The 26,220-nt window shown below is 33.9% G+C and overlaps 1 protein-coding gene across 1 annotated transcript in view; it reads right to left on the bottom strand.

Annotated features, from left to right (window-relative positions):
* LOC551385 (frequenin-1) overlaps positions 1 to 25,836 on the bottom strand; it is a 49,489-nt gene extending 23,653 nt beyond the window's left edge. The window contains exons 1-2 of the mRNA XM_026440863.1: positions 25,743 to 25,836; positions 20,660 to 21,064 (exon numbers count right to left, since the gene is read on the bottom strand). Coding sequence (XP_026296648.1) covers positions 20,660 to 20,723 — 64 coding nt within the window. The 5' untranslated portion in view covers positions 20,724 to 21,064; positions 25,743 to 25,836. The remainder of the gene's footprint in view (positions 1 to 20,659; positions 21,065 to 25,742) is intronic.
* Between the last annotated feature and the right edge of the window lie 384 nt (positions 25,837 to 26,220).

The raw sequence follows: 26,220 nt of genomic DNA, 5'->3' as shown, positions 1-26,220 counted from the left end.
TATCGACGAATACTAATATCGATGCACGAATAGCGTGCTCCTTAATTAATTAATACGTGTGCCAAGTTTGACGAATTACGAATTACGTGGAGAACGAGACGCGAGGCGAGGCTCGAAATGCTTTCAAAACACGTAAAACCGCCAAAGGCTCTAGTTGAACGTCGTTTTAATAGCGTTTAACGCGTAATGAAGAGAAAGTGAATTATACGCGGCATGAATCATATTGCGACATAATGGAAGTGTAATTAGACACTATCGACGAAGAAGAAACGGCTCGAGGTTCGAGACAAACTTCGATAAAAAAAAGAACGATACGAATTTTGAGATTACTTAAAAAGTTCGAGAGAAACTCTTACGAATTACATTCCCAAGTGGAGAAAATTACTCAAAAAAAAAAAAAAAAGATTATCCTTGAACTTCCAACGTGAGAGAAATTTTCAGAGAGAAATTTCAATTCGAGGATAAACTTACCACCGATCATCGATAATTATTAACTACTCTTCCAAGTAGAAGATCTTCCCTTCGAATAAACCTTATCCTCGATGCAACAATAATTATTCTCTCGACTTTTCTTCCTCCAAAGATCCTTAAGAACGAGAAAAAAAAGAGGGATCTATAATCGAGGGAATGGGGACGTGGTAACGTTAAATGAGGAGGAGATCATCCTCCTCGTGGAAACGAGGAGAGTATACCCTGTATACACCTGTATAGGACAGTAGTGTCGGCGGGAGGGAAATAAAGCGTGGATGGCAAGCGAGGGGGCGATATTACGAGGAGGGACTAACGATAATTTCAGCCACGTGGCTGCCGCTTTATTGTTCGATACACGAACCTCCAGCGACGTCGTTGCAACTATACGAATAATTTATTACCACCACGTATACGCGAGCTAGCGTGTCGATCAACGTGTATCATGGTGTATAGCGTAGCTTCCATCGACGTTTATCCATTCAACCATTTTTTTACAACTACTTGGCGCGTGTATGCTTTTTCAATTATTATTCGAGTACAGGGGAATTAAGGTAAGATCTTTTTTTATGGTTGGACGAGAATGTTCGGCTTTACGAGAGTGCCAGAATTTCCAGTATATTAAAGTATCGTCTCCCTTGTGCCAAAAGTAGAAGAGGAGAGAGGATTGTCTCTTTGAGTAGGGATGTGGAACGAATTTTTTTTCTTCTCTTTCATTCTTCAAATTGAATTTGTTTTATTATTATTATTGTTATTATTATTGGGTTTTCTTCTCGAAGCTGAATTAATTATTTCTTAATATTTAATTTTTAGAGGAATGAAAAAAATATATTTAAAGTTCGTAGATAGATTGGTTGAAATTCGATCGATAGGTTTAAATAACAGTAGCTCAGCCAGAATAATAAAGCATCGATAAACTCTTTATTCGTATATACGAAGTTTATATTACGAGTTAAATTCTACTGTATTTGAAGAAATAAAAAAAAGAAAAGGAAGAAAGAAAATATTCGTGATCGTGAGCATTAGAGAGGGCAAAAAAAAAAGAAAAACATTGATACGAAGGAAAAATAAAAATAGAAAATCGTTTGGCACGATAGTGTGAAAAAGGGAAATAAATGGGCGAGGAGAGGTACTAATTAAAGCTTCTTGGCCTCGAACCAATTACCAGGCTGATTTCATTGTGAGATACGCGATGTATTGGTTTGGATCGGGACAGAAACCGCGAAGTTGTGCGGTTAACGCGAAACTTTCTTCAACCCTGGGAAAACCTGTCCGTTTAAGGCGTGGCGACGTGAAACGACCAAAATTGCTAATTAAACGAATCGTTTGTGAGTTGTACAAGTACTTTTGATATACATTTTAGAAATTCACTCGAGCGTGAATACTACCAAAAATTGCTCCAAATATGTTGTGATTAAAATTCTCGAAAGGCGGTCACGCATGATATAATATCCCGCCATTAATATATTAGAGGATTTTGAGGATTTTCTTTTCAAAAAAAGAAAAAAAAAATTTACCAAATATATCTTCTGATCCAGAGATTAGATTGTCCGTAAATATCTCTCTTTGCGACTTATCGATCGGCAATTTCCGGAAATCATCGGATAACGCGACGAGTTACGACAATTTCCGAAGATCGAACGACGGCGGCCGAAGATTATCGAACATACAATATCGGACCAATCAGAGACCGAACTCGTCTAGTAACATTTTGATCGAGAAGTTCCCCCAATTCGATGAAAGAATTATTTTGGTTATTCTGGTTATTTGATTATTTTTTTTCAGAGATTGATTTTCAAGAATAAGGAAATAATCTTTGTATTAAGAGATAGGGAAAAATTGTTAATATCTCTTGCTCGGTGTATCAGTATAATACGGTATCAGCCGATTGTGCTCGGTCGAGCATTATCCACGAAAACGGATGGAGAAATTCAGTCATAATATTGTGAAACTTTAGCAAACTATTTCCCTCTTAAGCAAATATTTGACGTTGTAGATTCCACAAACAACATGCGTGAAATTGCACAAACTCCGTAAGATACTAGAAAATGATCGTGTTTGCTCGCCGTTTCTCCGAACCAACTGTTTTTCAGATTTCGTATTATTCGTTCATTCGACGAAATTTATTGAGAAAATTTTCAGATTTTCTACAAAACTGATATAACTCGTCCTTAAATCTAAAATCTGTGTAAACACTGTAAATAAAAATTTTTGTCCATATTTTTGGAACAAAAGAATTAATCATCAGACAAATTGTATTTGCAAAATTGATTCCAAACAATTTATCTATTAACAATTTTGATATAATAAATGCAACATGATAAAAATCCATACATATCATAATTATATATCCTACAAATTGTAGTATTTTATTTAATAAAAATAAAACTTGTATGGATTTTAAAAAAAATATCTCGCGTGTACAATAATAATAAATTCCTTTGTATTATAAACGAAAACAAGACAAGATATCGATCTGAATACAAATTTGTCTGATGGAACATGGATAAAAAGAGACTGTTTCTTTCACAACCATTTCTTTCGATCACTTTCAAAACTTTTTCTTTTCCTTTTCCGCGCAAAACGTCTTTTATCCAATCTCAGAATCCCTTTAAAGAATGAGTGTCGCCGGATTTGCGACAGAAACAACAGCGACACAACACGTTCGGGACACATCTCTCTTTAAAAAAAACGACTGAGAGAGAGAGAAAGAGCCTTCCTCCTCCTCCTCCTTGTTTCTCGCTGTACTCGACTCGCTCCATTGGTCTCGTTATTTTCATTTGGCGTTAGTATTCAAGGCGGTGCACGGGTATCTCGTCTTTTGTTCCGGTAATAAAGCTGGAAATCTCTCGTTTCGCGGGGCAAAGGCTGTGCGACAGCAGCCGGCCTCTTCCCCCGAATCTTCGCCGAGGAGAGAAGAAGATCGCTGGAAGGGGACTTGCAGAGAGAGCCTAAATGTGTGGAGGGGGGAGTTACAATCGTTTCGGGGGGATATTCACCGATATCGCCGTTGAACGCCTCTTTGTCGCTGCAACAGTCGACGAATAATTTGCACGGAAACAAAGAACGATCTGACGTGATGTGTTATAAAAAAACTGATGGTCTCTTTAGCTTCGCTTGTCTCGATTTTGATGACGAGTGAGAAATCTTATAAATCTTATTTATGTCAAAAATTTATAAAGTAGATAAGATGCATGTAACGAGTGAAGAGAGAAAGAAAATGATAAAGTATCATTTTTCTACATGGAATTGATCTAAGTGTATACATATGGCTTGATTATTGAAATGAATTTTTAGAAATAAACGTTTCAAAGAAGTTAGATGGTAAAAAGTTTTTCAGATAATTATTATTATTATTATTATTATTATTCTATTCTCTTTCGAGAAACGCTCGATGTTTGACCATTTACGGGTTAATCGAAGAGTTAACAAGGAGGATGAATAAACACGAAAGGCGAAAATTTGATGGAATCAGGTTCGATTGAATTGCAATTTATTCCAAGTATACTCCTAATAAATGAATCGCGCGTTTTCGATGTTTTAATTAAAGTAACTTTCGAAAATTGTATTGGCGTTAAAGGTTGACCGGAAAGCTTGGCTTTGTGTCATGATTGAAATGGGAAAAGTTTCAAAGATCTTGCTTCGAAAAGCGTTAACGGCCCCGTGCAACTTTCGTCCTAACTGTCCAAACGAGTTGGATGATACGTTTGGATTTTTCTCTCTTGGGAAACGCAATTTCATTTGTCTCGTAACTTCCGTTAATTTATTTTTTTTCTTAAATTTGGAAAAAAAAAGAAAAAGAAAAAGGTTCGTTCGATTGGAATAAATCAATAAAAAGAAAGTCCTTTTTTTTTGTAAAATATCTATTTTTAAATTGTAAATTTTTGTCCACAATTTTTCAACAATCTGAATATAAAACAGCTCGATATCATTTCAAAGGAGTTCGTGAATTACTATGCGCATTCCAAACAAAAGATTGAAACAAAAATTTAGAATGGGTAACATTAATTGGAGATTAATATTTAGATACCGTTTAAACATAATTTTTTTAAAATACTACTGGAACGATTATATCAAACCGTGAATAATATTTAAATTTTCTAGACGTTAATTAAACGAAAGAAAGATGAGGAAACGAGAGGATCCCATCTTCGCTTCTATTCATCTATCATACAATTAAATTGCTTATATTAAATTACGCTTTGACGTATTAATCTTTCCTTTCTCCCTCGCTGCAGAACCGCGATGTTTACGACGTTCGACCAATCGGGGAAATTTACAACTTCGACCAAAATTGAATCAATTACGATTTTGATTATACAGATAAATTCGAAAAAAAAAAATATATTCATCCCCATAAATATATCTTTGAAAGATCATCTCACGCTTTTGGAAACAATTCCCAATTACGTATCGTGTATGCAACAAAACGATAGGTGAAACTAATTCGATAGAATCGAGTGAACGGTTTCAGAGAGGAATAACGCTGCGAGAATCCATCAATCGATGCGTAACGAAACGTTGGAGTAAATGCGGTGAATTCCTCTCTGAATTCGAAATTCTCTTCGAATCTTGTTGTGATTCTTTATTGCTTGCAACAAAACTCTCATATATATATATATATATATATTTCGAGATATATTTATGGTCGATTCGTGAAATGTTGCGCGGAGGGGGCGTGACGAATTTTCGAAAGGAAGAAGATTTAAAACGATCGAGTTTTTTCCTCCTCCAAAACGCATTTTAACGAGACCGGGACAATTTAACCAGCGGATGCGAGAAATTCGGGATGGTCGGCGTGCAAAATATGGTCACAGGAACGACAAAAGTTAGCCTGGAGTAAGGGGAAAAGTTGGGGATACGTATTTTGAACGAAACTTTAATGAAGATGAATCGTTCGTTGAGAGGTTTCTTTTTTTTTTTTTTTACATCAAGTTATTCGAGAACGAAAAAAAAAAAATAGATTATACTTGTATTCGTGATAGTTGGAAATTTCGAATTATGGATAGAGAGTCTTTCTATATTCGAAGATTTAATTATACATTTAAACCTGTAATTGATATAATAATTTTTGTTGCAATAACTCGTTCAGATGTTTGAGATTATCTACTTAGAAATTAACTTTTTCGAGCGATCAATAACCTGGCTCGACGTTTGTTTAAAAATATTCAAAAAAATAATTTCGGACAAATTAAATAAATGTATGTGTATGTTCAATGCTTGAATATTTCTTTGAAATATATAAAGAAGAAAGAGATTGAACGGGACAATAGGAAAAAAAAAAAAAAATATAGCGTGTCAGAAGAGTAAAGAGAAAAAAAAATTTAACGCCAATCCAAATTAACTTGTGTATATCTTTATTCGTTATTGCAATAATCGTGTTCAATGGTACAACTAAATCGAATTATCGAGTACTCGATAAACCTCGGTAACCTAATAGTTTCGTTACGCGATATTTATAATCATTGGTTTGAAAAAACCAATTGGACTAATTTCGTGGCCGATATCTTCCCAATTATACGTTCACGGTGAAATATTATTGTTCGAAATTAATTGCACGCGTTATCATACGTATTGCGAGAGTAATTCCAGCCAGAGATTGTAATTCGACAATTAGAACTAAACTAACTAAGCGACGTTGATTGTGAACACGTGCTTACGTGTGCTATTAGATGGAACAATCTCCAACAGTGGAGATTAAAATTATAAATTATAAATCGAATTCCATTGTTTAAGCTTAATTTCTTTTTAGTCGCTTGAAAGTTGTTGATATTCCATGATTTTTTTTTTCCTTTTCTTTTTTGATATCTACATTTCCTTAATTAGAATTTTTCATCGGATCGTGTAATTTCTTTTAATGTACTTTTTTCTTTTTCTTTTTTTTTTTCTTTTTTTTCGAAAACGCTAGTAGCGATTTTTAATAGCGATTTTTAATAGCGATATTTAATTTACAAGAGAAAATGCACGATGTAGATAATGTTTTTATCATTTATAAAATATCATCGAAGTATATTCAGTTAGCTTCAAATTTTAAATTTTACGCGCGAATATTATTTAATGGGACATTTAATTAATGAATTTTGAATAGGTTTACGCGTTTGTGAAATTCATGTGCAATAATCTATATATATATATATATATATGTATATACACTTGTGTCAGTAATATCCGTATAATTTACGATCGAAATATATACATTTCTGATTAAAAATTTGGAATTACTAACGTGTCATCATAAAATTTAACCATTTGAACCATAGTATTCTCAAATATGTTATAAATAAATTAGAGAGAATATAGTTAAAATCTCGAGTAATTAGAAAAACAGAAAACCTATCAAAAATTTCTATTTTGAATATCCTAGTTCGAAGAATTTTAAAACCTCGCTTTTCAGATTTTCGTTATTTCAATACTATAAATTTTTCATTCGTATAATTGAACACGATCTTCTTACCCGTGCTTTAAAATTAACCGAATATGTAGCTTGATTTCAAAATTAAATCATAATACAACATCGATGCATAAATTGAATTAAATTTTCGAAAGCAAAAGCCCTTTTCTCGACCTCTTTCAAAGTTTCAGATAAACGAGATCGCTTTAACGACCGGTGTTCACCGCAATTTCGTTAACAATTATCAAGTTTCGAGCGCGATTCATTGATCTCAAAGCGAAGGAGACCCAAGAAATAGAAAAGATACTTTTTTTTTTTTAATCTACTTCAAACGTGGAGAGGATATTTGAAACAATAATTCTCGAGAGAAAAAAGTCCGACTTGGAGGAGGGAAAGATGGTTTCGAAAAGTTAACTCGATAACTCGAGAGCAAAGTAAATTAGGTGTATCTTTTTAGAGATAGAAACGATATTATCGGAATCGTTGTTTATCAACAGTCGGTACGTGGAAATAGTAACTGTCACTCATTATCGTGATATAAAGCGTTTCGGTGAATACGGTTTTCATTTATAGCATCGACGTGTCAATGATGATTGAATTATCTCTATTTTACGCGATGCACGTGGGAAAATGGATGGAATGCCAGGGAATTCGTTGTAACGTGAAATTCGCTTGCAATCCTTGTTTTTTTTTTCACGGATATAGCGGATGATTTATCGCTGTATCGATGTTGACTCGATGTAAATGTATAATCTCGCCATTGACTTATTGTTCGTTCGAATGATTCGGTAATTTTTTTTTTTCTTTTGATTCTGTAATTTTGTAGATAATCGAATTTTTACATCGTCCAATTTTCACTTTGTTCTATTATTTGTAATCTGAACTTATTATATTATAACAATATTTTCTAATTATTATTTATTATAATAATCACGTGATAGGGAAAATTAAAAAGATTAAAACAGTTTCCTCGTCGCTGCTTTTAAGTTAATTAGAGAGAAAAATATCTTAATATATCTGTAGGATTAATGTAGCGTGATTATATTAAAATACACAAGTTTTAACAATTATCATGTAAATATAATAACAGTTAAAATGAGAAGAGGGATTTGAAGAAGGATTAGTAGAAGAGATATTGTATTATTTTAAGTATCAGTTAAGTATCTATAATAGTCTTCGTCTCGATAAACAGAGAAATAAAATTTTCTTTTATTCTTCGATATATTACAGAATACAACATAATTCGATTTGTTTTTGTTTCCATTAATCATTTTCGTATCTATAATGTGATCATTGACTTAGCCTTTCGTGGATTTATACCCATTTCATCGACCTCCATTCTCATTTTCACTTTTTACCAATTACAATTACAATTACATGGGTAGATTGCCGCACGCCACCGGAAGACCGCGGAAACGTGGTCACGAAACTCGCCACGATCTTGATTAAATTCAATTCAATTCAATTTCCAAGCTGTTATATTGCTTCCTTCGATTAAGTCGCAATTTCTTCTATTATTTTAAAATCTTGTTTGATACGTTCAAGTTCAATCTCGATTCAATCGATCCTACTGTTTGTTTCGATATATACTTCGAGACTGTTTGTTCAAGCCTGTTGTTGACTCGCGAGCGACACATACCCAACACTACCGCTACGACATTTCTCCGCGTTCTCCGATTGGCTAACGTTTTTCGTAAACGACTCTCGTTTGACAAAGTCGAAACGAAAATTTTCGCAAAGGGAAAAGCTTGCTTGAAATCATCGATCAAGCCTCCAAGTTATAATAGTTGCAATCCAATGATAATCCAATCTCAGTGTGAACCTTTCGGTTGAAATTGATATTCATGAAAAAATGCGAAAAACTTGATGACTGGTGGAAAAATGCAACGGAACCCAAAATGGCTGTACATACCGACACCAGAGATGACATGCTTATGTTAAACACCTTTCACATTTCTTCATAACGTACGTGTCAACCTCCATAAAATAGAAAGAAATCTTCATAAAGCACACGTTGCATCATTTCTCCCGAATCTATAAATAAATATTCGTTGAACATAAGATAAATCTCGAAACGAATCGATTTCCCCTCGTTCGACCCTCATTAGTACCACTGTGTACCCTGTGTAGACTTTATTATAACGGTTGGATACGCACCATTAGCTCGTTATTAAATCACGATATTTTTAAACCTTGTAAATGAATTCTGATTTTCCAGCTATCGAGCTTCGATTTTATGCGTGGTTGACGATTAAGACGTTGGAAGGAAGATTCCTTCCGGAATCATAGTCAATTAATCGAACGAGGATGGGTAAATATATATATATATAAGTTTCCACGATTATTTTTCAATACTTTCGTATTACTTTATTCCTTCAATTTTCGTAATCCGATTACAAGGAGGAGAGCGGAATATTTTTGTTAAGATAAACTGAAAAAAATTTGCACGGTGATAAAATGATCTTGGAAGATTTCTTTTTTTCTTTCCCACGGCTGTTTCCTTTGAATCAACGTTCCTTATCTCAATACTTTTTCTCATTCTCAGATTTCATGGCACGTTAATAATAACAGATATTTATATATTTTTTCACACGTAAGGAACGTGTTGAAGATAGAATTGCCAAATGTTATTTCTATTATTTTCCGCACGATCCATAATATTGTGTCTCGTAATAATAAGATATTTTAATTCAACTCTCACTATCCAACTATTCCATTTCAATTACATGTAACATAACACACAATGTCGAGTCGAATACGTAACATATTATAAGAAACACGTAACAAAAAATAATGTTGGATTGGCGTTAAAATATTGTTACAGCAATACGTTTACAAAATATTCTATCTTATAATCTTCTCGATTTGGAAATGGAAAACGCAACGTGTTCGAAAGAAAAGTTGAAACTAAAGTAGTAATAATAATAATGATAATCCTTGATCCTTGAAATATTAATTAACATCGGGAGAAAAGCAAAAAAGCGCGTGGTCAGTCGTGAATTCGTGGGACCGAATGAACCGAGATGTCTGAGTTTCTCGGTTTCGAGAGGGCGAAACATAATCCGATGGATTATTCGAGTTCAAAGGAGATAGACTTTCGGTTAAGGAAGAATTAACATGGCCCTAGATGCTAGTTTCCATAACCGTAATGGAGAAGCTCCGAGATTTCGCGCTCGAACAGGAAACCGGATGCCCTCGCCCACGCGTCACACTCATCTTTGTACCCGGGGCGAATTTATATGAACCGGTCGGCTCGCCACCGTAACGCGATTACCCACGAGTTATGTTACCCCTTGTCAACTCCTGCGAATAGGATTTCGTGAGAGGCGGATGGATTATTTATTCCTTCCAATTTTTGTTAAATTTGAAAGTAAAATGATTAAGAGTAAAATTTGAAAAAAGTTGTTTGGAAGAAACAAGGAAATTGGAATGATTGAATGAAAATATTCAAGGATTACAAGGACTATGTATTGTTTCTATAAATAATTATAATATTGGATGGATAATTCTTTGGTGTAATTCGAATAGATTATTTCCTTGAAAATATTCAAAGATTAGAAAGATTGCATTATATTCTATAAATATATTAGATGGATAATTCTTTAGTGTAATTCGAATAGATTATTTCTTCCAATTTTTGTTAAAATAAGATTAAGGATAAAATTTGAAAAAAGTTGTTTAGAAGAAACAAGGAAATTGGAATGAAAATATTCAAGGATTACAAGGATTGCATTATGTTCTATAAATATATTGGATGGATAATTCTTTGGTGTAATTCGAATAGATTATTTCCTTGAAAATATTCAAAGATTACAAGGATTGTTTTTGGAATGAAAATATTCAAGGATTACAAGGATTGGATTATGTATTGTTTCTATATAAATATATTGGATGGATAATTCTTTGGTATAATTGATAATAAATGAATAGATTATTTCTTCCAATTTTTGTAAAATTTAAAAGAAGTTTGGGAAGAAATAAGGAAATTGAACGAAAATATTCATGAATTGTTGCAAATTCAGTGTTGTCTCTTGTTTCTATAAATATGTAACGGTTCATAAATATGTCGATATCACTCGCTAATAATATTTTATCTGTATCTAGAGATAGCTTATTATGAATGGATATTAAGTGACAGTATCAGCCATCGTTCTTTATATAAAGAATTAATAAGTGACAATCATATCAGAATTTTTATAGTACAAATTTCTAAGATAAATAACTAATAATATAATTGAAAGGAATAGCTTTACTAATTTTCTAATTTCATCAAAATTATTTAGTACAAATCAAAAAGAAATTGTTATCGGTTTCTGGATAGCTTAATGATTACAGCAATCATTTGGTCCAAGAACCGACATGATTTCTGATGAATAGATATTTATGAATACTTTTAAAGTTTTATATACATATATGATAAAAAATGTATGTATAAAAATAGTTTTAGCGAATCACTCGCAAAATCTCTTTGGAATTTGATGCTGTTCATACTTCAGATTTACGTGAGATTGCATCGCTATACTGGGAATTCTCTTTGTCTCGAGAGATTTCTTGTCAGGTGCAAAACAAATGATATATACTACTATTAATTCCTTATACCTCTATACTCATACAGTTTGATTTTGTATCGTTTCTTGATACAGATTTTGTAGTTGCATTTTGATTTATCATCAAGTAATGCTGGAACGTTTCTGCGAAGAAATGGTTTGAGATTTCTTTAGCTGGCCAAAATTAAAAACATATTAATTTAAGAATGGTTCTTGTTCCGTTTGCAATTCTCAACTGTTTCCTCTTTTCATTTGGTAAATTCCCTTTTGTCTTTCGACTACTTTAATTATGTAAAGTAAAATTGTGCTGTGTGAAAAGAAAAGGGAGACGAAAAGGCGGAGCCAATTATTCTTTTTTTATTACAAGCGTGAAGGAATATAATAACAACGAAATCGTTCGCGAAATATTATTATAAAAGTAAAAGTGAGAATAAAAACTTTTAAAATATATAATATACTCACCAGAAAAATTTCCATGAATGAGAAAAACCTTAAAAATTATTTCAAAGAATTTCAAGAGTCTACTGATCATAATAATTTATAATATTTGACAAAACACAACATTCATTTATTAAATATTAAATATTTAAATATCTCGAGCAACGAAAATTCTTTAGTTTAAAATTTTAAAATTGACTTTCGCCCAGCTAAATTGAACAGCACCGTGCTTAATCCTTCCTCCTATGATGCCCTCCATCTCTTCCAAGAACCGATCCACCACTCGTACTTCGCTTCTCTTGAAATTTTATTCACTCGAGGGCCTCCGATATTAATCCCTCTCCCTCCCAAACTTTTTCATTAACTCTTTAAAATCGATTCTATATTCGAGACATATATATATAAAAATCCTTCCAGCACCATAATTCGTTTAATTTAATTTTCGAATCGAACAAATTTTCATCATCCTCGAATCCTGTGATAATAAGCGAGCCATATATTGCCTCGCGCGTGTAAATCCCTTCAATTGTGGTACGTTTCCTGTACCATCGAAGAAATAGAATTCCATGCCCGTCCAATATCTTTCCAAATCTCTTAAATGAAAATTTTCCCCGTTCCAAACGAATTTATTCGCTCGATATTTCAGCGTATTCCAGCAAGGGGGAAGGGGAAATTAAAGCGAGGTTTGCTTCGAATCGAAAGATCGTTATCGAGAGGGGGAAGGAAATAAGGAGGACTTAGACGGATAGAGAGGGAGGGAGGGAGGGAGGATTTGATAATCGAAAACGTCGAAAATTCGATTGCTCGAGTCAATCAGAGCCTATTAACCGGATAGAGAGGCGTGGATTAATCGGATGACGCGAGTATCCCAAACCATGTTTCGCCAATTCGTTTCATCTCACCAGCCTTCTCGTCCCAAGGATATTTCATTCGATAATTACCACATCTTCCCTCCGATCGATGTATCAGCTAGGATGAAAAGTATGAAGGGGTCGATTAACGGTATCATATTACACGTAGTCGTTTAAAATAATATACGTAAGATAACGAGACGTGAATTTTAAAGAAGGATACGAATCTTATCAATTATTTAATTTTTCGTAAATTTATGTATTTTCTTCTAACTTTTCAAAAAAAAAAAAAATATTCGAGTTTATTTCCAAATAGATAATATTAAAATCGATATTTTTTTTCTTTTAAAATAATATACGTAAGATAATGAGACATGAATTTTAAAGAATCTTATGAATCGTTAATTTTTCGTAAATTTATGAATTTTCTTCTGATACTTCTAACTTTTCAAAAAAAAAAAAAAAAATATTCGAGTTTATTTCCAAATAGATAATATTAAAATCGATATTTTTTTCTTTTAAAATAATATACGTAAGATAACGAGACGTGAATTTTAAAGAAGGATACGAATCTTATCAATTATTTAATTTTTCCTAAATTTATGTATTTTCTTCTGATACTTCTAACTTTTCAAAAAAAAAAAAAAAAATATTCGAGTTTACTTTCAAATAGATAATATTAAAATCGATATTTTTTTTCTTTTAAAATAATATACGTAAGATAATGAGACGTGAATTTTAAAGAAGCATACGAATCTTATCAATTATTTAATTTTTCATAAATTTATGTATTTTCTTCTGACACTTCTTACTTTTCAAAAAAAAAAAAAAAAATATTCGAGTTTATTTATTTTATTTTCAAATAGATAATATTAAAATCGATATTTTTTTTCTTTTTTTCTTTTTCATTAAATTAGCTCACGTTCGAACGTGAATCAACATATTACTCATCCCTCGTTGTGCACACGCGCTTAAGGGAGGAGGGAAACTTGAATTTCCGGCCGGCTCTCCGATACGCAAAGCAAACTTTGGTTTCGAACGACAACGCGGCCATTATCCATCGTTTTCGATCCGCTGCCGATAATAATTTATACACGTTGAAATATCGAGGGTACACACAGAGAGAGCATCCCCGCAGAAATATCGCCGATTTTCCATCCGCGGTTATCGTCGTTTACTATTGCTGTTTCGTGACTCTCGGGAATTTGGGTCGGGATTCGCGAAGGAAAAGTTGTAACGAATCGATACGACTATCATTAAATGAGTTGCTACGATTTATTCTATAAACAAAGATAATGTATATATATAAAGAGAGAGAAGGAGCAAATTCGTAATCTTGAATTTAATACAAACGAAATATTTTAAAAAAAGCTTGTATCAAATTTATAATACAAATATGATAGATTTAAATTATTAAAAATATAACAAACAGTTAGGAAAGAAGACTTTGATATAAAATTGTGTATGCTTCTTTTTGTATATATAAATCTAATTTTTGAATTTTTTAGAAAAGTTTCGTTAAAAGATATATCGATCTAATGTGAAAAAATTTAATAATTTTTCTCATCTTGAAAGAACCTATGAAAATATTATCATTCGGATGCAATTAACACGACGTAAATGCCTGTATTCTTGCAAGAGTTCTCTCGAGAACTCTTTTCGTGATGCGCCATTGAAATCGATTTCTCGAAGAATCGGATCGTTTAATAGGCCGCCTGTTAAGTGTAACCGCGATTCCACGTCTCGTGATCCGAGATTTCGAGATTTGGCTCGGTGCAGGAAATAGAGCGGAAGTGTTTTTCAAGAGAGAGAGAGAGAAAAGGGGGATCGTATCGAAAATATTCGCCTGGAACTGGGGAGAGTGTCAAGGTTTGGCTCGTGGGAAATAAAGGCCAACTTTCTCGAGAGTCGGCGATGAATTTTGACGTAGCCATCTTTCCTTTTGTTACGCACCGCGATGCTCGATTTTGCCGATATTTTGAAATAGCTCGAATATTCGGTGTCGAAATCTGTTATAAATAAATGTCGCAATTTCATTGTACGAATTGATAGCAATCTTTCTCGACTTTCGTCAACTTCGAAGCCTCGAGATTCGTGTTTAAAGAAATATTGAAAATGAAAAAATGGAATAACAGTTTGAACGAAATATTTCCATCTTAGGCAGAGTCTCGTTGTAATTTTTATTTTCTTCTGAGAAAACGAGATCGAGAAAAATCATCGAAGGAGAAGCATCGAATCGTTATTTTTAGCGATATAATAATTGAAAGAAATAAATTAAATAAGATATTTAATTTTCAAAGTTATGTAGTTTAAAAGAAGAAGTAGCGTTATTTAGTGTTGTTGTATTTTATTTGATTTTTAACGACACGATATCGATAAAGAATCGCGTTACACGTTAAATAACGATACGGGGAATATCGTGTTAATTTATTTCATCTGCGTATGATGTGTTAATTTATTTCATCAAATTGATCAAAGGTAACGTAAATGTGTATATATATGTAATAAAAGGTTCACAATTACAGCCGTGTATCATTATGTAAACGCATAACTTTGGATATGGTGCATAGTCATAATTTTCACTGGATATTCGTATAAATATATCGAGAAATCACAAATATGTAATTTAAACGTACGAGAGGGATTGATACGCGATAATCTAATATTTATCGTATTTAATCGCTTTTCAACGTATTATAAACCGATTTAAAAATATTACGTAAAAATATTCGCAGGCGGGATAATTCTATTCGCGGAATCAGAGAAAGGATAAGGTGGAACTCGTTTTAAAAATTACACGTATTTAAAAAAGTGTCCTCCTATTTGGTAATAGACCGAATGAATTTTCATGGAAATGTATATACTTTTCGTGTTATATGTGTTTTGCATATTTCGAATAAATGTAGATGATTTTCAGCTACAGGTGTCCAAAAATTACCATAAAATTTCATTAATCAATATAAACTCAAACTAAAGCAAAATTTAATTTACCCCAACCAAAAAGAACTTTTTAATTGAACCAATTTAAAGTCTTCAATACGTCATTAGTATGTACCGATGATAAACAATTTTCTTCCAGAAATAAAATATATCTATCGAGCAATTTGCCTTAAAACTCGATTAAAAAAACTGTATTAAAAATTGAGAAAAGTTTGAACCTTCGTAATTTCGTAAATAACGATTCCTTATCGATGAATAAAAAATCGTTAGAAGCGTCGAATCTTACCCTTTAAAGTACTTTTTTATTTATCTCGATACGATATCCGGTTGCCGAGATACGATCGTGCAGAAGAAGGTATATAATTTTTAATCGTTTGTCCGAAGCCCGATTAACACCTTTGAAAATTGAAGAAACTTTGAATCTCCGTAATTCCGAGAATACCGATTCCTTATCAACGGGTAAACGATCGTCAGAAGCGTCGAACCTTGCTCTTTGAAACGCCTTTTCGTTTATCCCGATACGACTTCCGGTTCCCGAGATATCGTCGCGCAAAGAGAAAATTAATTTTTCACTCGTTTATTATTTCCGCCCTCGTCGCTTACTCGGATCTCTCGCTCGCACCTTATCTCACTGACCTATCCCTACTCCAGACAAATGACAGACAGTATTCCAGGAAGACGTACGCATTTCTGGGAAAAATATGTGGGTCACTGGGTCACTGGGCCCATTCATAATCTCTGTACTGTTATTACGGACATTTTAAAATCCTTATATCTCGGGATCGGATCGAGATATCGGGATAAAACAAAAAGCGATTTCAATGGCACGCTCTCCTTTGTTTTCTGAGTTGGTTCTGAGATGATAAAACTTTTAGTTTTTTCCCTCACGCTTTTTACTTATACCCTTTTGGAAATAGAAATTTCATTTATAATTTTGTGTTTGATACAATATGTTTTATTAATTGGATATTTGATTATACGTTAATTATTATATAAAAATGAATTAGTTTAAAATAGAATTGCAGGGAGCTCCTCGTTTTTCGGAAGCAATATTTTTTTTTTTTATCAAATAAGAAATAAAAGACTACAATATACCCGACCTATGTGTTTAATCTCTGAATCGCGTAACTCAAAGATATCTATCGTAGAATCATCTGGAATTAAAACGTTGGATCACGTTGCTTGATCTGACAAAGTTTCTTGAAATTTTTATAACTCGACAACCACTGTGACTGTCTTTGATAAAAATTACTTCGATGTCCCAGTTTCTGCAATAATTGTTTTTTCAACGTGTATAACAGAAAAGAATAAAATAATAAAACGTGGATTATTATAATAATCGATCAATATTCGTTTACAAATTACATATACAATCTTATAAAATTAGATATTAGATACTATAGTACATAGAAACGTATAAAGTATATGTATGATGGAATATTTTCTTTATTATTCTTTATTATAAAACGAAAACTTTCGTTCCTGCTTTATATGATAAACGAGTTATTAACAAAAACTTGTTAATACTCGAGATCGAAACTTATTATTTCTCGATAATGAACATTGTGTATGTTGATAGTTATAGTGAAAGTTTATAGTATGTCCATTATCGAAAAAAAGTAAAACTTTTTTAAAACAAGTTCCAACGTGTCAAATACGTTTGTCTAGGTTCTATGCAAATTTTTTTTCTTTTTTAGAGATTAGGAAAGTTTGATAATGTTGCTTTTAAGGGCACGCATTAATTCTCTCTCGTAAATCAATTTTCTATTAAACGTAAGAAACGGCGTAAATTTCGCGCAGAGATTCGCGTATTGGATTTAAAAATACTGATAAATCATCGGCGATATTAATCACGCCATCTTTTAATCTTCGATTTACGAGACAAATAATATATCGTTACAAATGAATCATTGTAAATTTTCTCGTATCCATTTACGAGAAATGAAATATCGAGAACGAGAAGAGAAATATCTCGTGAAAATTATACTACTTATACCTATTTTTTTTTTTTTTTAATGCCATCTCATATCATTATACTCGGTGTTCAAAGATAAATATCGTGCTTTGGATTAAATGATTCCTCGTAATTAATCATCCTTGTTCTCCAACTTTATCTTGTGATAAACAAGAGAAGAGTCGCAACAATCTAATATTTATTATTATTCCAATATTTATAACTGAGGAATAGTTTCTTCGATCGAACCAAGTTCACTGCCGTAGTTTTACATAGAAAAAAATATCTTATTGTAACCAATTGATTCAATCGATTCGTCTTATCGATCCACTTTTCACCATCGATACTTATAACAAAAACTGACCTCTCGAAAGGCGATTGAAAGTCGTCTTCTGGACCAACGATATCGATTCTCGACTTTGATAAATAAAAAAAGAAAAAAAAAGCTCGTCTTTCTAAAAAGTTTCACGGATTCGTCACGCCCCGTGATCGAATCAATTGTAGAACCACTAGTAGAAGAACTGCTATCCTACGTAGGGAGTAAAGGGGAAAATCGTGACGTGTCCGTCGCAGAGGCGAGTAAGAGCACGATTATTGTTGATTCTTGCAAATTTCACTGTACGCGCGCGCGTATTTTCCTTCCTCGTTCCATACGAAGTAATGGATAACAAGTTATTTGCCGAAGAATCTTGTAAATTAAGATTTTACTTTTTATCTATTTTATTAATAGAAAGACAATTCCGGAGACAGGATAAGTAAATATCACGATTATTCGACAAATACGATTATTACATAATATAGACAGATTAATTAAATTAATGTATTCCTTTATTGTTATTCGCTTATTTCACGCGTAAGCAAAATTTCCTATTAGACGGCCAATTTAATTTATCCCCGTCTCGCTCCATCCAACGGAAACTTTAAATTGCATATAACTTAATAAATAAATCCCAACTGACATTTATGCATATCAAAACTTTCGTGTTTATTTTCTAAAGGTATACCCGTGAATATATTAACAACGCGTGTAACAACGCAATAGTAATAACGCAGCAGTGCAATATACATAGTTGTGCACGATGCGCGTGTAAGAGCAGGCCTCTCTTTTTTAAGCCTCTCTCGCGCGAGACGAAACATCGTCTTTGTAAATAATTGCACAAATGCGTATGAATATTGGAAACACTCGAAATCGATAAGAGTAAATTGATCGATAATTTTGTCGATAATTCGCAGTGCGAAAGAGGATTTTTATTATTAGAATTCGGTATAATCTGGATATATTTACTCGAATTTAAAATTTAAATTGCGTTTTGAGTTTCGTAATAGTTTTTATTATTTACGAAATGAATTTGGAAAAAAATTTACGTTCGTTTTCTCTCCTTTAACTTTGTCCTTTCGAATAAAAATTATATTATTAATTTCTTTTCCTAAACTTTCTTCTCTCGTAATTAAAATTGTTATTATGGTGGTTTAATTGATTTATAAAAAAAAAGAAGAAAAAGAAGAAGAAGAAAATTAATTAATATAGAATACAATGGTTTGAAACTTTTGAAAATATCATTCAATGTCGCCAGAAACAAGACGGATAATGCTAGAATTAAATTAATCATCCAGTATATTTAGAAAGTTATGTGCTGAAAAATTATGGGATTGCTTCATCAAGTGTGAATAATAATTAGACAGAAAGGATTGATCTGATTTTTTAAATAATTTCTGAGAAGTGAGAGTGAAGAAATGAAAGGAAGAAGTAAATTTTTAATAAATAATCCAATAGCTCTCGCCATTTAAATACGTACGTATTTAAAAATAAATTGCCGATCCAATAAAGTGGGATTTCAGACCAAGGATCTTTCTTCATTAAGAGATCATCCTTGAATCGAGCGATGTGGTAATTTACATATCTGTTCTAATGTCGTTGATCGTAGTCGATTGAAAGCTCGAGTCCCTGACCTTTGATCGATCGAAAGCTTTCGTCAAGAGGGAAGCTTCTTAACGATTCGTTGTCAAAGAGAAACGAGATTTCGCTTCAAAGATCGATAAGCCGAGAATATAATTGATTTTCCGCCAATTTTTAATTTTCCATAATTGTTGGAAATTGAAAACTAGAGATTTAATTGTTCGTTCGTGAACGACAAATTGAAGTGCAACGTGGTCGTTGAAGTTCGTGAACAAGTTGAAGTTTGGAACTTTAAAAATGCGAGGGGAAGCGCGATTCAAAACGAAAAGCCGATTAAAGTCACGTGATTGTATCAATTTTGTTATGGTGACAATTTAATGGAACGGTTTCGAGAGGATTTTGAAAAAAAAAAAAGAGGTGAAGTGAAAATGATATTACATGAATGATCGATGAATTGATCGATCGCAATCTTTGAATAGTTGGACGCATAAAATATTTTTTTTATTCTTCTTTAAGAATTTGAAAAAAAATATTTTGTATAACTTCTTCTCTCCGATTTTTATTCTGTAAACATTAAGAATAACGTAAACGGAACAATAGAAAACGCTTAACATCTCGGTGAAACGACAAAGTGAAACGTAGTAATATAAGCAATCGTATAATCGCGTTGTTCGACAACATCTTCTTTTCATCCCTAGCGTCGTTTTCGATCCATTAATTTGTAATTGGCAGATAAAATGAGCATAGGTTAGGATAAAGACTTGGATATTTCCCATTATCTCTCTTAAGAAATCGTTGAGATTTCATTTCGAACGTTATCTCGAAAAATTTGTCCAATATTTAATTTCTAAAAATTCCAAATTTATATATAAAATTTCACCCAATTGAAATTGATACTTTGGGCGAGGAAAATAATTCGTGAAACGCCTACGCAAATAAATGATGATAAATACGAGCTAGAGCAATCTTTATCATTTTAAATATTAATTCAAAGCGGCAAAATTAAATTTAATCGTATCAAAGAGAAGAAAGACGGGCAGAAATCGATCGATAAAACTGATTCAAACCGCGTGGATGGAGTCTATCTAGCCCCAACATTGGGGGTGTAAACAAGATTGACAAAGCGGCATGAAAATTGCGTTTCGAATAAAGTAATAACCATTGGATACTCACAATACGTGTCACTGGTGAGTCGATCGATGGTATCCTGTTTCAACTTGCTGTTCTTCTTCCCCATGTTTCTCCGCTATCCTCTCTCTTTCTCTCTCTCTCGAACGGTCAATCCCTTTCTTCGCCTCGCAACGTGTTCTCCGTTTCTAATAATTCTCCAGGCGAGTCTCTCACCGCTCGCCTCGCATCTCGCGCGTTTCCTCGCAGTGTGAACCGAAGAGAATTGATCGATCACCGACCGAATTCCTTTTCGAAAACGTTTCGAATGGAAAAATGAAGAATTGTCTCTCTCCTCGCTTTATCTCACTCGATGCAACGGAGGAAAGATTTAATTTGGATTAGATTTGTTTGGAGGTATGGTGTATCTTTGTCGAGAGGATCGCTCGTCACTCGGTGTTCGATAGGCGTCTGGAAAGGTTTGGTCTCGATTCGATACGATCTCGATTCTTCCACCGTGTCGAGGCGTGGCGCACACACGAGCCTTGGTACACACTTGGAAAGTATCGAGATATCCTTCTCTCGATTCAAAGAGGGATTCAATCTCTCGTGTCGACGATCCTTTTATGAAAAGTAACGAGAAAGAAAAGAAACGATTGTTTTGTTTTTCGAAATGAAGAGATTTTTTTTTGTAATTGGAAACTTTTTTCAACGAAAGAATTTGGAAGAATTTTTATATTAGAGTATGTATATTATTGGAGGTATCGTTAAACGCAATTGGAATCTATTGTATGGTCTATACTTGATTAGATTTCAGTTTGGAATTGAATCGAAAATTGTGCAGCCTCTTCGTCGAACGAGAGAAAATGTATTCTCCTCCCTTTTATAAAGTGTCCGGACGGAAGGGTAAGAGGAATTTCATTTAACGGATGGATAATATCCCTCGAAAGCCTTGGATAAATCCTTGAAGTCAAGTGGTCAGCGTCGACCAGATTCGATCGTTGGATACGCTGTCGTCTGTCTCTCTTTGTAAACGGGATTTGAATCGAAGAGAAATAAGTTCGATCCATTCGGGGAAAATTGCATTTGATTTAATAGATGCGAAGAAAGATTGGATAAAGAGTACGTATAATAAATTATATTCGCAAGACGAGATTAATTAGAAGGCAAAATTGCAATTTTAATAATTAAAAAAATGTTAGTTTTAATATTTTGAATATTTCATTACCAACGAAGAATCTATATGCTTTTTTCTTTTTTAAGTATTTTTTTAACAAAGCTTGTTGTTTCGTTCGGATTATAAATTGAATATTCATAATATTACAAATCTGATTAGCTAATAAATATCGTGACTTTCTTCGAAAACATTCCAAACATTCGAAACTCGATATTGTGTATAAGTGAAATTCGTTTCGATAAATCGCAATGCAATCGTACATATTTTTCGCGTAATAATACTTTTCGTCGATAATACGTGTAATTACAGTACACACAATAACCACTCTCATTCCAGTTGCACTCAATTTTCCCCATTACATTAATCTCACTCAGAATATAATTGCTTCGTTATTCGTTGCATTATTCACGAACGTTTCCCTAAAGGATAACAGGCTATGATGTTGCGAGTTATAATCCACGAGTGAATCGTTCGCATTGAGCAACTTTCGGTTGGAACGGCTAATTGGTCAACTTTGGATCAATTTGCAGATCAAAAAAAAAAAAAAAAATTCTATTCCATTCGTTCCATCATTTTTTCGTCCCTCGGAAATTAAATCGTAAATGTAATAATAGACGCGGTTTAAAGCTGTTCTTTGCATCGGCCAACTTTTGATTCGAACAACTAAGCTCGATCAACTTTGAATCGTTTGCAACCGTCTCGTGTAAACACAATGTTAATCGAGTTAAAACGGCTTCCTGATCGTTCGAGCAAAAGTAGCTCGTTCGTCCACTTTTAATCGATCGACCCGATTGTTTGATCTAAAAAAGAAAAAAAAGAAAATGTGTAATGTAAACGCGGCTTAATAGCTGGATCAATTTCGAGCGTCATCGATCTCTCTTCCAACATTTCTTTTGACAATGAAATTTCAGTTCCGGGTTAAAGATAGATGATGGAAAACCTCTGTTGTCTATATATATTATCTATATTTATAACGATGTAAAGAAATGCTTTTCCTTGCCGATAGAAATAGAATTTAATTTAAAATTAATTTGTTGGACACGCGTTCAAATCTAATGTTTAACTATTAAAATCAGGAAATTAGAAATACGAAGAAATTGGAAAGTTTTACAAAATTATAGGCAAAAATATGATATGTGATGTTGGAAATTCTTCTGGTTATCCCTAATTTTTGTGATAAAAGACCTTTCTTTCGTGCCGTTATTTCAATTTTTGTAAATTACATTTTCCTTTTAAATATAGAATAATTTAAAAGTCTGTATTCTTGTAAGTAAATTTGGATTTTTTTTCAAATTTCGCTCGATCTTTTTACTTCTTTCTTTATTTTCTTTACCGACCGAGTATTCGATTCGTGCGTTTACTTTCGGAATCCGTATGGAAATGAGGCGAATTAATGCGGGAGCATTTCAAGCTGACAGAATGGAAATGTCGTGTTTCGCCTCGCATCGTGACAATTAGGCGCCATCGGCCCGATATAACCGGGGAGGAAACCGTTTTCGGAAGCGCACGAGAGATTGTTGACATGCTTCTCGTGTTTTGCGAGGATCGTCTGAAGTATAGTGGCGGTCGACTTGAATTATTTACCCCCCCGGGCACAAAATGATACTCTTGGCCACGACATGCGTCGTGGAATGAACTCTAGGAATGCGCTTTTTTCCCCCCAACATTCCCCGCATCTTACTTGCGATATTATCTCGCGGTATGTTGGAAATAGGGAAGTCTGCGGTGGGACGCGTGGCTCGATCGGTAATCGTGAGTTATCGATCGAGAATAGATGACAAAAAGAGAGCTCAATTCGATTGCAATCTATCTATCTATCTATTTACAGGCAAGAAGCAAAATACGATCGAAATTTTTTTTAAATAATTGATGTGGAATGTAATCAATCAACAATATCATCGAAATATTATGAATATATTTCTCGATGTGAGATATATAAAAATCTTTGAAATGGTAGTAAATTGCAAAAAAGAAGTTATTAAAGAATATTAAAACGAAGGTGAAGCAAGTTGGACTTGTGAAAAGAAGAAACAGTGTTTTTTAACATTTGAATGTAAGAACGATCGAGGGAGCATAAAAATCTTGGAGATTTTTACTATAGAACGAATCGAAAGAGTATTAAACAGTTTCAAAAATGGAATAAACCATTTTAAAATTCTACTCGCGGAGGAAAATTTAAAAGTTGGTGAAAAGCGTGACAATGGACGAAAACTTTTGCTCGAATTTAAAGATTATTCGATTACAGGTAATGATACCACGATTCTTAATTTACCATTACTGCTATCGCGAATTTCTATCGACTAATTCCTCGAGGGGAAGATATCTCGTGGCTGATATCCGATCTTTCGATCAGATATTCCCTCGAGAATTTGGTAAACGGCGATAGTTGAGAGGAAATTGTCAAATTTTAAGGGTGTTACGGTGAAACGAGGCCACGAAATTTCTGCTCCCCTTTACATACACAAGATTCCTCCCACGATTGAATCAATTGAAAACAAGAAAGGGGAGGTACACGTTGAAAGAGAACGCTGAAAGTTGAATTTCGTTCGACGAAGATTCGATTCGTATTCGAAGAAAATAATTACACGGGTTGGAGGGCCAATTATTATTCAATATCACGGTATTGGAGCATTATCGAGTTACTACGGGTAGTCTACTTCGTTAGACGATATTTTCCAGAAGTAGTCGATAACAGGTGCGTTCATTTCGATATCTATTTCTATCAAAATTATAATTCAAAATTTCTCGAGCACGTATTAATCAAATTGTCGTATATATTACATGTACGACATGTTACGCAAACATCATAATTTACCGGCATGCGTTGGACACGTTAAGTAAGAAACTTAAGAGAGAAATTCACCAGACTCGTGATTCGATTCGCTTTTTCGAATCGAATCCGGGTGGATTGCACAAAATGTAATGCAATTAATCCATGTAAAAAACTTAAGAAGTTTTATTTTCAAGAATATTTTTCACAGAAATAGCAACTAGGTTGCGGATGCCAGACTTTTTAACTTTCACTTTCGATGTCGTGTCCACTGGAAAAAAAAAAAGAAAGAAAGAAAGAAATACTTGACAGCAACTTTTTGTGTAATTATATTTGAATGAACGAAACGTGGTTAGAAACGTGACAACTTGGTTTCTTATGGGAAAAGGAAAAAAAAAACATTCGTTTAAGAAATTTGATATTAAAAAATATCAGACATAGGAATAGAGATCACTGGGATGGTTGGTCCACGTAACACTTGCTCAACGCATCACGCATTCCGTCAGACGGTTTAACCGCGTGTCAATTACACCGAAATTGAATTTAATCTCGGTCCGTCGGATAATGTAGTCAAAGGGAGAGCAAGCTAATGGTATCTATGTATTTAGCTACATGTCCCTCCCCCCCGTGTACACTTCAATGAACACGAGAAACGAATTAATGCGTTCCGTCTCTTGCATCTCTTTCGAAGAAATTTAAAAAAAAAAGGGGAAAAAATAAACAAATTTTAGCTTGAATTATCAAAAGAAAAGAATTAAAAGAAAGAAAGAAAGAGAAAGAGAGCGAAAATAAGAAAGAACAAAGAGAATATAAGCGCTTCAACATTCGATAAAATAAAGATATTCCTATTTTCCGCGTTTTCTCCGCGACGAACGCATGACAGAAGACGTTCGCGTATAGTTTCGATATAAGAACTCGCGGCCAAACAATTCGTCAGATTCGTATTGCCAGCCGGTGGAGGAGGAGGCGTTGCGGAGATTTAACTGGTCGCAGAGTGTGGCACTGGGTCCGTTCCATTTCGCGTATCTTTCGTTCGCAACGAATCGAGTGAGATCGATCGACACGAGTTGATCGTTGACGAATCTCAGATCTCAGCTTATACTGTGGCGATCTCGAAAGGGCGAGAGGCTCGTGGGCGCACGCGAGGATCGGCGGAAGAGTTGGTTGCGAGAGTTGGCCGTTTTCATTCATGAATTCCTCACCGCTTTCGTGGAACGATCGGTGGAAAAACGCGGACCAGTGACGTCATAGCGTCGCGGTGCCTGGCGTCAGACTGGCTCGCCGATAGCATTACGTGCCAGTGCATTGCTACTGATTCGCGCATGCGCGAGCCACTGCTCAGACCCGACTGTTCTCTCCTTCCTTCCCTCTTTCTTCACTTTCGACCTCCTACGCTCGCTCCCTCTCGCTCCCTTCCTCCCTTCCTTTTCTCCCCTCGTTTTCCCTCCGCAACCCTTCGTTCCACCCCCACTCCTCCTCTTCCTTGCTCTCCTCTTCTTCTTCTCCTCCCCTCTTCAGGATACCACATGACTAATGTATCTTGACTCCTGTTTCGCGATGCTCTATCCGCGAGATCTCTCCACTACTCCTGTCTCACTCCCTTTTTTTCCCCCCTTCTCGTTCTCCTTCCGTTTCATTCTGTGTTTCTTCGATGTTCAATTTGCTTTCTCGCTCTCTTGA

The sequence above is a fragment of the Apis mellifera genome, linkage group LG1 (genome assembly GCF_003254395.2).
Source record: "Apis mellifera strain DH4 linkage group LG1, Amel_HAv3.1, whole genome shotgun sequence".
In the NCBI taxonomy this organism is placed as follows: domain Eukaryota; kingdom Metazoa; phylum Arthropoda; class Insecta; order Hymenoptera; family Apidae; genus Apis; species Apis mellifera.
The sequence above is the reverse complement of the archived record's forward strand: the minus strand, read 5'-3'. Positions and strand labels throughout refer to the sequence as shown.